General features: G+C 44.0%; 2 protein-coding genes across 4 annotated transcripts in view; one reads left to right on the top strand and one right to left on the bottom strand.

Moving 5' to 3' along the window:
* LOC106563791 (protein phosphatase Slingshot homolog 1) overlaps positions 1-6,629 on the bottom strand; it is a 72,797-nt gene extending 66,168 nt beyond the window's left edge. The window contains exon 1 of the mRNA XM_014129649.2: positions 6,449-6,629. The gene's annotated coding sequence lies outside the window, so the exon portion shown is untranslated. The remainder of the gene's footprint in view (positions 1-6,448) is intronic.
* Positions 6,630-9,544: 2,915 nt separating this feature from the next.
* Positions 9,545-13,431, top strand: nsrp1 (nuclear speckle splicing regulatory protein 1). 3 transcript variants are annotated; one of them, XM_014129651.2, is made up of 8 exons: positions 9,555-9,754; positions 10,151-10,238; positions 10,660-10,747; positions 11,084-11,140; positions 11,257-11,385; positions 11,646-11,853; positions 11,980-12,082; positions 12,183-13,431. In XM_014129651.2, the coding sequence occupies exons 2-8, from the start codon at positions 10,219-10,221 to the stop codon at positions 13,051-13,053; spliced, it is 1,476 nt and encodes a 491-aa protein (XP_013985126.2). In that variant the 5' UTR covers positions 9,555-9,754; positions 10,151-10,218; the 3' UTR covers positions 13,054-13,431. The 3 variants fall into 3 exon arrangements, with proteins under 3 accessions (XP_013985127.2, XP_013985126.2, XP_013985125.2); XM_014129652.2 differs by lacking the exon at positions 10,151-10,238 and having other exon boundaries at positions 9,545-9,754; XM_014129650.2 differs by lacking the exon at positions 9,555-9,754 and having other exon boundaries at positions 9,869-10,238.

Raw genomic sequence — 13,431 nt, 5'->3', positions numbered from 1 at the left:
TTTAGGACCTTGAGCGTGGCTGAGGTGCACCCATGACCAGCTCTGAAACCAGATTGCATAGCGGAGAGGGTGCGGTGGGATTCGAAATGGTCGGTAATCTGTTTGTTGACTTGGCTTTCGAAGACCTTAGAAAGGCAGGGTAGGATGGATATAGGTCTGTAGCAATTTGGGTCAAGAGTGTCACCTCCTTTGAAGAGGGGATGACAGCAGCTGCTTTCCAATCTATGGGAATCTCAGACGACACGAAAGAGAGGTTGAACAGGCTAGTAATAGGGGTTGCAATAATTTCGGCAGAAGGAGAAATGGCGGAGGCTTGGGCTAGTAGCTGTGGGGGGTGCAGTGCTGTTGAATGCAGTAGGGGTAGTTAGGTGGAAAGCATGGCCAGCCGTAGAAAAATGCTTATTGAAATTCTCAATTATAGTGGGCTTATCGGTGGTGACAGAGTTTCCTATCCTCAGTGCAGTGGGCAGTTGGGAGGAGGTGTTCTTATTCTCCATGGACTTTACAATGTCCCAGAACTTTTTAGAGTTGGAGTTGCACGAAGCGAATTTCTGTTTGAAAAAGCTAGCCTTGGCGTTTCTAACTGCGTGTGTGTATTGGTTTCTAACTACCCTAAAAAGATGCATATCGCGGGGGCAGTTCGATGCTAATGCAGAACGCCACAGGATATTTTTGTGTTGGTTAAGGGCAGTCAGGTCTGGGGAGAACCAAGGGCTATATCTCTTCCTGGTTCTAAATTTCTTGAAAGGGGCATGCTTATTTAAGATGGAGAGGAAGGCATTTAAAAAAAATAACCAGGCATCCTCTACTGACGGGATGAGGTCAATATCCTTCCAGGATACCAGGGCCAGGTCGATTAGAAAGGCTTGCTCGTTGAAATGTTTCAGGGAGCGTTTGACAGTGATGAGTGGAGGTCGTTTGACCGCTGACCCATTACGGGTGCAGGCAATGAGGCAGTGATCGCTGAGATCTTGGTTGAAAACAGCAGAGGTGTATTTAGAGGGCACGTTGGTTAGGATGATATCTATGAGGGTGCCAGTGTTTGCGGCTTTGGGGTTGTACCTGGTGGGTTCATTAATAATTTGTGTGAGATTGAGGGCATCAAGCTTGGATTGTAGGATGGCTGGGGTGTTAAGCATGTCCCAGTTTAGGTCACCTAGTAGCACGAGCTCTGAAGATAGATGGGGGGCAATCAGATCACATATGGTGTCCAGAGCACAACTAGGGGCCGAGGGGGGTCTATAGCAGGCGGCAACGGTGAGAGACTTGTTTTTGAAGAGGTGGATTTTTAAAAGTAGAAGTTCAAATTGTTTGGGTACAGACCTGGATAGCAGGACAGAACTCTGCAGGCTATCTCTGCAGTAGATTGCAACACCGCCCCCTTTGGTCGTTCTATCCTGTCTGAAAACGTTGTAGTTAGGGATGAAGATTTCAGAGTTTTTGGTGGACTTCCTAAGCCAAGATTCAGACACAGCTAGGACATCCGGGTTGGCAGAGTGTGCTAAAGCAGTGAATAAAACAAACTTAGGGAGGAGGCTTCTAATGTTAACATGCATGAAACCAAGGTTATTACGGTTACAGAAGTCATCAAAAGAGAGCGCCTGGGGAGTAGGAGTGGAGCCAGGCACTGCAGGGCCTGGATTCACCTCTACATCCCCAGAGGAGCAGAGAAGAATAAGTATGAGGGTACGGCTAAAAGCTATAAGAATTGGTCGTCTGTGACGTCCAGAATAGAGAGAAAAAGGAGCAGGTTTCTGGGGGCGATAAAATAGCTTCAAGGTATAATGTACAGACAAAGGTATGGTGGGATGTGAGTACAGAGGAGGTAAACCTAGGCATTTAGTGATTATGAGAGAGATATTGTCTCTAGAAACATCATTGAAACCAGAAGTCGTCATAGCATGTGTGGGTGGAGGAACTGAGAGGTTGGATAAGGTATAATGAGCAGGGCTAGAGGCTCTACAGTGAAATAAGCCAATAAACACTAACCAGAACAGCAATGGAGAAGGCATATTGACATTAAGGAGAGGCATGCTTAGCCGAGTGATCAAAGGGTCCAGTGAGATTCAGACAGCTAGCCGGGCCATAGGTAGCAAGCTGGTGGAAGATGGGAGGGAAGTCTGTTTTTAGCCACCTCGTGCGTTTCCGTCTGTGGGTTAGTGGGGTTCCGTGTGGAAGGGGGGACCAGTCCAAGTTGGCAAAATAGTTAAGTTATAGTGGCCCAAGAAAAGTGTCCGATAGACCTATTCAGATCGCAGCCGAAAAGACAGCTAACGATTAGCGGGCCGCAGATGGGCGATCAGGTTACGTCGCGACGGAGGGGCCAGTTGGATAACTCCCTCGGGCAGATAACGTCGGTGGTCCAGTCGTGAAGACCCGATGGGGCTCCGCATCGGCAGTAAAACGGGTCAGGATAGGTGAGTTGTAGCCCAGGAGACACTTCAGCTGGCTAGCTCAGGAATAGCCCAGGAGTGGCTGACGGAACTCTTCAGCTGGCTAGCTCCGTAATAATGTGTGTTAATTCCGTGACCGACGTTGCCAATAGTCACTCAGGTAGCAGCTAGTTAGCTGCAAGATCCAGGTGTAAATGTCCAGAGCCTGCGGTAGAAATCGGGGAAAGGAGAGAGAATAGGTCCGGTATGCTCTGGTCTGAGTCGCGCTGTACAAAAACTGGCGATAGCATTTTCGAGCTAATGGATAGCTGAGGACAGCTAACCGTGGCTAGCTGAACTTCAACGTTAGCCAGTGAAAATGGCTAACCTCTTGCTAGCTTCTGTTGTGGAATTCAGATGAGGTAAATAATACTTTCTTTTTTAAATTGGTGAGGCGGGTTGCAGGAGAGTGCTTTGAGGTTGAGTTTTTAGAATAAAAAAAAATATATATATATAAAAAGATAAGTGAAGAAAAAAAATATGTAAATATATATATACACACGGGACACGACAAGAGGAGGGTAGAGGACGTCTGAACTGCTACGCCATCTTGGAAATAAAAGAGAAAAAAAAAAAAGAAGATAAGGTGAATAAATTATAATTATTATATGCAGTCGGTCTTCAGGACAAAGGTTTGGATTCAAAGCCTACATTATCCACTATCAGCTCAGTTTTGAACTAGTGAGCACGGTGAATCTGAGGGAGAAAGTCAAGACTGTGTTTCTTAGCTCCTGTGGCACAAGACTCGCTGCCTGTCTGAGCTTGCACTATGCTACTACTCTCTTCAACCGCAAGTAGGTAGAAGATGTCACTAAACACAAATCCGTTTATGTTTTCCCAGTTTAATAAATGAGCTCAGGACAGGGGTGGGAAAACTACGGCCCGCGTGCCCATTCAATCCAGATCCGGCCCATGGGAATTATTACCATTTTATTTGGCCAAAAGTATGTGGACACCCCTTCAAATGAGTGGATTCGGCTATTTCAGCCACACCCATTGCTGACAGATGTATAAAATCGAGCACACAACCATGCAGTCTCCATAGACAAACACTGTCAGTAGAATGGCCCGTACTGAAGACCTCATTTACATTCAACGTGGCACCGTCATAGGACGCCACCTTTCCAACAAGTCAGTTCGTAAAATTTCTGCCCTGTTATTGTGAAGTGGTAACGTCTTGGAGCAACAACGGCTCAGCTGCGAAGTGGTAGGTCACACAAGCTCACAAGGTAATAGCCATTGCATTGCATTGCTGTCTGTGGTTGCAACACTCAATATAGAGTTCCAAACTTCCTCTGGAAGCAATGTGAGCACAAGAACTGTTCATCGGGAGCTTCATGAAATGGCTTTCCATGGCCGAGCGGCCACACACAAGCCTAAGATCAACATGCGCAATTCCAAGCGTTGATTGGTGTGGTGTAACGCTTGCCGCCATTTGACTCTGGAGCAGTAGAAACATGTTCTCTGGAGTGATGAATCACGCTTCACCATCTGGCATTCCGACGGACGAATCTGGGATAGGCTGATGCCAGGGGAACGCTACCTGCCCCAATATATAGTGCCAACTGTAATGTTTTTCATGGTTTGGGCTAGACCCTAGTTCCAGTGAAGGGAAATCTTAACGCTACAGCATACAATGACATTCTAGACGATTCTGTGCTTCCAACTTTGTGGGAACAGTTTGGGGAAGGCCCTTTCCTGTTTCAGCATGACAATGCCCCTGTGCACAAAGCGAGATCCATACAGAAATGGTTTGTCGAGATTGGTGTGGAAGAACCTGACTGGCCTGCACAGAGCCCTGACCTCAACCCCATCGAACACCTTTGGGCTGAATTGGAATGCCGACTGCGAGTCAGGCCTAATCGTCCAACATCAGTGCCCGACCTCACTAATGCTGTTGTGGCTGAATGGAAGCAAGTCCCCACAGCAATGTTCCAACATCTTGTGGAAAGCCTTCCCAGAAGAGGCTGTTATAGCAGCAAAGGGGGGACCAACTCCATATTAATTTTTGACGAGCAGGTGTCCCCATACTTTTGGCAATGTAGTGTATTTAGAAATCATTACAATTTTTCTGGCCTGAAAACAAAATCTGTTGAATTTCGAAATCCCGATGTGGTCCTCGAGCCAAAGAATTTGACCACCCCTGGGTTAGCGCGTGGAGAGTAAACTGATCCTAGATCTGTGCCTAAGGGCAACTTCTACTCTGAACATACATTACCTGCGTCCCTAATGGCAAACTATACTCTCTATAGTGCACTAGTTTTGACCAGGTTCTCTGTTCAAAACTAGTGCACTAAATTGAGAATAGGGTGCCATTAGGGACACTCCCTGTATTCACACCATCCACACACACAGCTGTTGTCAGCAGGAAGTGTATCGCCACTTCCACCACTTCCTCTTCCTGTAACCCCTATCCCCCATAATACAATGTGCTCAACAACAGCAATATAGGTCTTCATAAACAATATAGTGTGCATTGTCCTATAATTCTGGCTATGTTCAAATGTCTGTTTTGTTTTGTTTTAAAGGATGGTTCTGATGCAAAACAAAGTTTTGTTTAGACAACCAATACGCACATGGACAACACCTGTTTACTCAAACAGACACACATATACTGTGCTTTATCTCCATGAGAGGGATTTGCTGCTCTGTCGAGTCTTCTCCAATAGAGAAGCAAACCCTTCATGGGTGGTGAAAAGGAGAGATAGTTTTAATGTCATATGCACAAGTACTGTGAAATGCCTTTCTTGCAAACTCAAAACCCAACAATGCAATAATCAATAATGTATTACTAGGAAAAAACACACAAGAATAAGAAATATGAAATACACAATAAAGTAAGTAAGCATACTATATACAGGAAATATTTAAAAAGTCCATTCCAATACCATATTTACAATTTGCAGGGATACTGGAATGATGGAGGTAGATATGTATAGAGATATCTTTATGAGTGGAGAAGAGGAGAGATATCTTTATGAGTGGAGAAGAGGATATATCTTTATGAGTGGAGAATCGGAGAGATATCTTTATGAGTGGAGAAGAGAGAAGGATATATCTTTATGAGTGGAGAAGAGGAGAGATATCTATGAGTGGAGAAGAGAAGAGGAGAGATCTTTATGAGTGGTGACGAGGAGAGATATCTTTATGAGTGGAGAAGAGATAGTCACAAACTACCCAGCTGAATTAAAACACCCTGACAAAACTTCCCATTAAGAAGGCTTTTTGACACAATGGCCAGAAATCAGTTTGTTTTGTTAGGTTGTTAAGTTGTTGTTAATTGCTTCATGCATCATACCTATAATTGCTTCACCACACAATTATGCATGTGTGAAAGAACATGACTACGTGAAAATAAATTGTAACACACAGTTCATGTTTCAGTAGAGCCTGCCCCACCCATTTCAGTACTTAGCAACCTGCAAGAGCTATAACACACAGAAAGAAAGAGATAGCTCTGAGGTGTACCAAATGGAAACAAAGCTAAACAGAACCAACATTTTTACAGAAACGCTTGTTTTCGTTAGGTTGTGTGCAAATGAATACACTCGTGATCTAGTTATCCATCCATCCCTGGTAGTCCCTCTGCCTGAGTAGCAGAGTCTCACTGTCTTTGTGAGGGGATAAACAACAGTGGCAGCAGAGAGTACGGGACATGAGATTTGGATTACGACAGGGATAATGGTGTTGAGGTTTACAGTCACTCAGGAGAGACAACGGAAGAGTCAGGAGGGAATCAAAGCCTCAGCTTTAATCACAGGGTAGCTCTCTGAGCACACTGATCTCAGCAGAGATAATGACAATCAGAGAAAGCGTGGGTATTAGTGGTATGGTATTACTAAGGAGAACTGGCATGGTGGTGGAGATCCAACAACCCATGAAATTGTTATGGTTTTACGGTAATTAAATGCAATAAAAACTTCTTTTTTTTTTCAAGCCTTCCTCATCTCCAAATAGGAATTATCGTTTGTGCTGTTGCCCAAAGGCTGGCAGATATTGAGTCGTTTTCCTCTTACCGTCCAAAGGGAATGCATGCAGCCCGCTTTACACTCGTATCCTCGATTTAATGGCGAGAAGACGGATAAAACTGGGAAAATATGCATACTTTCTTTATGAAACACCATTTGATTTTCCACAAGCATGCTAGATTAGCTAATGCTAGTCCTGAATGTTGCGTATCGCGTTCAGACAATTAGGTTGCAGCGGTCTGTTTTTTTAACCTCTGCTCTGATGTTTCAAAATAAAAGACTGCTGCAACTTGATTGGGTGAACGCGACACGCAACGTCCAGGACTAGCATTAGCTAATCTAGCATGGTGGTGGAAAATTGTGTTTCATAAAGAAATGTACGGACGAAATCGATGCCTTTGCAGCCTGAATGGAGACTGTTTTATGTACGAACCGGTCCACCTGGGATACGAGTGTACAGTTGGCTGCATGCATTCCCTTTTGGACAGTAAAATGAAACAACTAATATCGCCATCTGCCAGCCTTTGGGTTAGGTCAGGGATCATCAACTAGATTCAGCCGCGGGCCAATCATTTCTTGAGCGGATGGTCGTTGGTCCTGAACATAATAAAAACAATTTTTAGACTGCAAATTGACCGCAAGCAGATATAATATTGGACTAAAACATAATAAATTCAAACGTTGATTACATTTGGAGTCATTCCTCTACATAGGGTGCTGTCTTTCAGATGGGATGTTAAAATGGGTGTCCTGACTCTGTGGTCATTTAAATGCCCGTGGCACTTATTGTAAGAGTTGGGGTGTTCACCCCAGTGTCATGGCGAAATTCCCAACCTGGCCACATTCCATCATGGCCACCTATAATCATCCACCTCATTCCTAATTGGCATATATCACTCCTCACCTCTCCACCTGATAGCTGATGTGTGGTGAGCTTTCTGGCACAAAAATGGTCGCTGTACATCACTGAGGTGGATGCTACACATTGATGGTGGATGAGGTGAGTTTCCCCCTACTATGTAAAGAGCTTTGAGTACCTCAGTTAGTAGACCTCAGTTAGTAGAATAGTGCTATATAAATCCAATCAACTATTATTCATTATTATTATTTGTATACATTCACGTCTATTATGTGGAGGAATCATTTGGTACAGATTTCCAAAATAAAAATCACTTGAAGCTGATTTCCTGGTGTTTTCATCGTCTTAAAAAAAAAATGAGCTCAGAAAACTTGGGGGGGGGGGACAAATAAAACCACCCACGGGCCAAATTTGTCTCTCGGGCCGCCAGTTGGGGAATTCTGGGCGAGGTTGTGCCAGAGAGGAAAAGGCAAAGTGAGAGGGATATAACTGGGCCCAAAATCTGTATTTTCCAGCAGGTGGCGTCATTTCGTTTATTTCGCTCATCAATCAAGGAGTTTTTGTATGGAGGTCAATGAGAGTGTTACATTTGGTTAACGAACACATTGCATGGTTTATTTGCTACGTGTGGTTTATTTAATCTAATTTAAGTGTCATGATGCTTAGGTTGTTACGAGTGTACTGATATAAGTAGGACACTTGACTTTTTTTATTGAAAAAACAATATATTAGAGTTGTGCCTGTTGTTCATACATGCCAGTTGGCTCGAACGGTCCCACCTGGTCTTGCCTCCCGACTGCCTTTCATTTTTTAAGACATTTATTTTCATTGTTAGAGCGGCCACTTGGAATCTGATCAATATAATGGATAATCTGTGGTTGTGCTTCATTTGGCCAAAGATTATAAATATACCGACAAGATACTTGTCTCTCTGCCAAACAATGGGTGTCGTTGTCCTCAAAGCGGCACGGTGGGCTGTCCTCATTGTTATTTTATTGTGTTACTTTTTTTATTTAGTAAATGTTTTTCTTAACTCCTATTTTCTTAAAACTACATTGTTGGTTATTAAGGGCTTGTAAATAAGCATTTTACCGTAAGGTCGACACCTGTTGTATTCCGCGCATGTTAGAAATACACTTTGATTTGATTTAAACCTGGGTCAATGGAAACCTGCCCATTGAGAGAATGTCGAATTTGGTGAACAAAAAATGTAACGGCCTACGTGAGGTTTATTTGACCGAATAGAAGTTTCGTAATGCTTAGGTTGTTATGAGTGTACTGATATAAGGACACGTGACATATATCGGCGTTGTCTCAAAATGGCTAAACATATTGATGACATGAGGCTATTAGCATAGCATCTCTCTCCATTGAATACAGGCGGTTGACGTCAAAAACCCTCATAGAATATCCACCTATCCAAAGAGAGGAATAGAAGGCAGAGGGAAAAGCAATGTCGCAAAAAAATTGTAATTGAAACGGCAGATATAGAATACAACATTTTTATCCGTTCGACAGGGGTGGATTTTTCTTTTGTGAAACATTCTTTGTTATGACAAATTCCGTTAGAAACGGTTTTTCGAATAAATTATGATTGCCGAATATTTTTGAAGGATGCGTCTATAAGCACCACTCCACATTTAATTCTGAATTCCTAATGCTTGCAATTATTATTATTATTTTTACTTTTTGAACCCTTAACCCTTTATTTAGTTAATTTCAGAGGTCTCTATAGCATGTCATTTGGGAATTTCTATTTTCTAGTATTCTAATGGGCGGACTTGAAAAAAACCACATGTCCTGCTGTTTTTTTCATCCCAAGTCAAGCACTAGAGACATGAAATAAATAAGTGGGAGGGCATAGGCTACAGGCTGTCTCCAAAATATTCATGTGTAATTTGCCAAATGGGCAATGGAAACACTTCAATCACTAAATTTTTATTTGACACTAGGATTTTGGGAATAAAAAAAAGTCATTACGTCCAGCTGTTTTCATCGACACAAGATAGTTCAATGGAAACCCACCCTAGCTGACATTGTCGCATCTATTTTCTATGCGAATTTTCTAAATGTCGACAAAAAACAATCACTGGACAAGTTAATGGAAACAGCTACTGACCTCCATACAAAAACTCATCGCTTGTGAGCGAAGGAAACGAAACAACGCCACCTGCTGGTGAAGACAGATTTTAGGCCGAGTTAAACGTCTCGCTTCGTCTCTTCTCTGATTTGGCAGTGGAAGTGACGACTTTCCACTAGTTACCACAGCCACAAAGTCAAAATAGCTGTTTCATTAAAAAACATGGTTCTGAGGTTAAGCATACGGTTATCAGTGTGGTTAAGGTTAGGCTTAGGTTAAAAATCAGATTTTTAAGAGAAATATGCGGGGGTTATGACTTTGTGCTTGTGGTAACTAGTGACGACCGAAGTGGCGGTGTACTGTGTCCAAGCAACCATCTTTGTTGATTCACTCTAGACCTGCAGGAGTTTACAAGGTACATTTACAGACAGGCCTTTGCTGATAAAGTATTAATAGAGATTGTTTTACTCGGTCCAATAAACGGAGCCTACTAAAACGTAGACCCTGAAATGTCCATCTGAACGACTCTTCTCCACATCCGGCCATGATTGGGCGTCCCATTTTGTCCGGGTTTAGCCGTCATTGTAAATAAGAATTTGTTCTTAACTTACTTGCCTAGTTAAATAAAAAATACAATTATCCAATTCGCTGCAACGTTGAGCGTCTGATCATTGGTATTTGGCACTTTCGCTATATACAGCGACGAGGACAAGGCTCCACATGAATTGAGAAAATATAACCGTATTCTATTTATGTATATTAACCTGGCTATATTGCACATGTTTTTGCAACCATCAAATTATTTTTGAAGGCTTAATACTTTATATTCGCTTGCCAACGAATCTGCCGCAGCGGTTCAGAGATATTTCAAGGAGTAAGATGGCGGCACCTAGTAAACAGTAAGTAGAAATTGACACTACAAAATGTTATTATATCGCAACTAGCTAGGTATTTATAATACAAACATGTTTATTTCGTCGTTGTTTCTTATGGTCGCCGTGTGCAATGACTGGACACACTACAAACAGCAATGTGTGCACGACCATGCAATCCACTACCAACAACATTGTTAGCTACTTGCTAACGTTAGCTATCAAGTTAACAAAAGGTAGCAGCCAGTCGGTCCCGCATTACCACCTTCATGCAATCAATGAAGTTTAGAGAAGAGAACACAAACCTGATTTGGCCTAGATTTTAGATCACGGAAATTCTGTTCCTTTTCGTAACGAATAGCTTGTATCTAGCTACCGTTAGTTAGTTTCCCACTTTATTTCTTTCAAATGTTGGTGCTTGCTGTCCATTCATGTCACCTGTTCCCAGGTACGGCCTGATCATACCCCAGAAGAGAGCGCCTAAGACAGCCACCTTGCCCAGACCCTCAGTGTTTGGGGATGACTCTGATGAAGAGGTAGGAAAAGGGTCTGAATGTCCATCAATCTCCTATTGTATCTTATTGAGATATGCTAATAGTTAGTCTCGTAGGGCCATCCTTCCAAATCTAGTTTTGTTTACTTGTGAGAAGCCTGGGGTTTCCTAGGCTAATTAGTAGTGAACTCTTTTGCAAAGAAGCCTAAGAAGATTACATTGTGTGTGGGTTACAGATCATTTAGAGAAGTCTGAAGTTTCTCCACTCCTTGGCTCATGCCCTTTGTTGCAGCCAGTGAGATGAGTGTGAGTGAGTTGCAAGCTTTGCCAAATGATTGAAGCTCTATCAGAAGTGATGTTGTGTGATCCTGTCTTCCAGACCTCGGTTGGGGAGAGTTTGCAGAAGGAGGCTCTGAAGAAGAGGATGATGAAACAGGTGAGTGAATGGATGAATGAGAAACCTCCGGTGGTAACAACAAATTCTCCAGAAGTTGCTTCTTTATGTATTTTTGTGACCGAGACCCAGCTTTCTCTCGTGTGTGTGTGTGGCAGACACGTCTGGAGATGCAGAAGGCTCTAGAGCAGGACAGCAGTGTGTATGACTACGATGGTGTCTATGATGACATACAGAAACAGAGGCTGGAGAGCAGCAAGAAAATGCTGGGAGGAACCGACAGGAAGGTACAGCAGATCCAGAACAACCCCCAGCCTCCTCCCACCTTTTCAAATCTTCTCTAATTTGCTATTCTTTCCATTTCAATCCCCCCTTTCCTTCACCTTTTCACTTGCTCCCCCGCCCCCCTCTTTTCCTCTCCTCACAATTTCACTGTGTTTTTCTCCATTTTGCCTTTCTTTTGTCACTTATGTCCACCCACTCTACTCATCCTTCCTCTCCTCTTTGCTCATACTGCTCTCTGTCCTTTATCTCTCTCTCTCCATAGCCAAAGTACATCAACCAGCTGCTGCAAGCGGTGGAGGAGAGGAAGAAGGAGCAGGAACGAAGAGATGAGAGGAAGATCCAGAAGGAGAGAGAGGCGGAGGGAGAGCAGTTTGCAGACAAGGAGGCTTACGTCACCTCAGCCTACAGACAGAAACTCAAGGAGAGACAGGAGGAGCTGGAAAAAGAAAAGCGAGAGGCAGCAATGGAGGGTGAGAGACACTGCTGTGTGCGCATGTGTGTTTGTGAACATAGATGTGTGTGTGGGAGAAACTGTCTGTTATGAATCCAGTAGTTTATATAATAAACAAAGCCATGCTGTGTGTTTGTGTGTCTAGCTGCTCTGGATGTGAAGAAGCAGAAAGACCTGAGTGGTTTCTACAGACACCTGCTGAACCAGACCGTAGGAGAGGAGGCCATACCAGACCGCTCTGTACCGAGGTCAGAGTTCACACACCCAAACACAGCTAAAATCTCTCCCTTTACTACCAGTATGTGTACATGAATATTTGATTGAACTCTCCTCTCTCTCTTAATGCAGGGATCAGAGTTCAAAGGCAGTCAAGACAGAAGCGCCATCCCCACCGCCTTCACCTCCCTCACAAGACCACGTCCCCAGTTCCCATAGCGACAGCGAGGAGGGGCAGGATCAGAAGGCAGGGTTCAGTAAGCCGGCCCCTGGTGCCAAACGCCACTACAGACAGAGGTCCCCTTCCTCTGGGAGTGGAGAAGAGGAGCGAGAGAAGGATAGAGAGAGAGAAAAGAAGAGACACAAAGAGAGAGACAGAGACCAAGGAAGGGATAGAGAGAGGGTCAGAGAGAGAGACAGGGAGGACAGGCATGGTGGACGGAGAGATGAGAAGGATGGAAGAAAGGAGAGGGATAGAGACAGGGAGGAGGACAGGAGCAGGGGGAGGCGGGATAAAGAGAGAGAGGAGAGACACGGGAAGAGAGAAAGGAGCCCGAAAGACAGAGAGAAGGAGAATGGGGAGAAAGAGAAACAGAGAGAGCTAGACAAAGACAAGGGGAGAGAAAGGGACAAGGGCAGGGAGAAAGAGAGGAGTAGGGATGGAGAAAAGGAGAAGACTATAAGAACCGACGGAAAGGATGAAAAGGAGGGAGAGGGGTCAGAGAGGAAGGGGAAGGAGGGAGAGGGGTCAGAGAGGAAGGGGAAGGAGGGAGAGGGGTCAGAGAGGAAGGGGAAGGAGGGAGAGGGGTCAGAGAAGGAGGGGTCAGAGAAGAAGGGGAAGGAAGGGTCAGAGAAGGAGGGGAAGGAGGGAGAGGAGAGTAAAGTGAGTAAGTTTGTCAAGCGCAGCAGTGAGCAGACCGTGACCTCAGCCAGAGACCGATACCTGGCCAGACAGATGGCACGCTCAGCCACCAAGACGTACATAGAGAAGGAGGAGGACTGAACACACACAAACTGTGACAGCTGTGACTGTGTGATGATATAGAGGGTGACCGATGAACTGAGACACGTCAACAGATGTGTGTGAACTTCGTTCTCTAATACACTGCACTTGATGGACCCACCAAATAAGAGTGTGGTCTCATGGTTCTACTGTCTGGGGAGATAGATGTAATGGTAGAGAGTGATTTAAATGAGTGAATGCAGGACTTGAGTTAAGTGAGAGGGTGAATAAGTGATGAAAATGTAGTGTGAGTGAGTTGCCCCACACCAGGGAACTATGTGTTTTTGTTGAATATTTCTGTTCTATTCCAGTTTTTTTTCTCCTGGTGGACAGAACCGTACTTCCTGTTTATGTTGTGTTAATAAATGTCTGAACATA

The sequence above is a fragment of the Salmo salar genome, chromosome ssa11 (assembly GCF_905237065.1).
Source record: "Salmo salar chromosome ssa11, Ssal_v3.1, whole genome shotgun sequence".
In the NCBI taxonomy this organism is placed as follows: domain Eukaryota; kingdom Metazoa; phylum Chordata; class Actinopteri; order Salmoniformes; family Salmonidae; genus Salmo; species Salmo salar.
The sequence above is the reverse complement of the archived record's forward strand: the minus strand, read 5'-3'. Positions and strand labels throughout refer to the sequence as shown.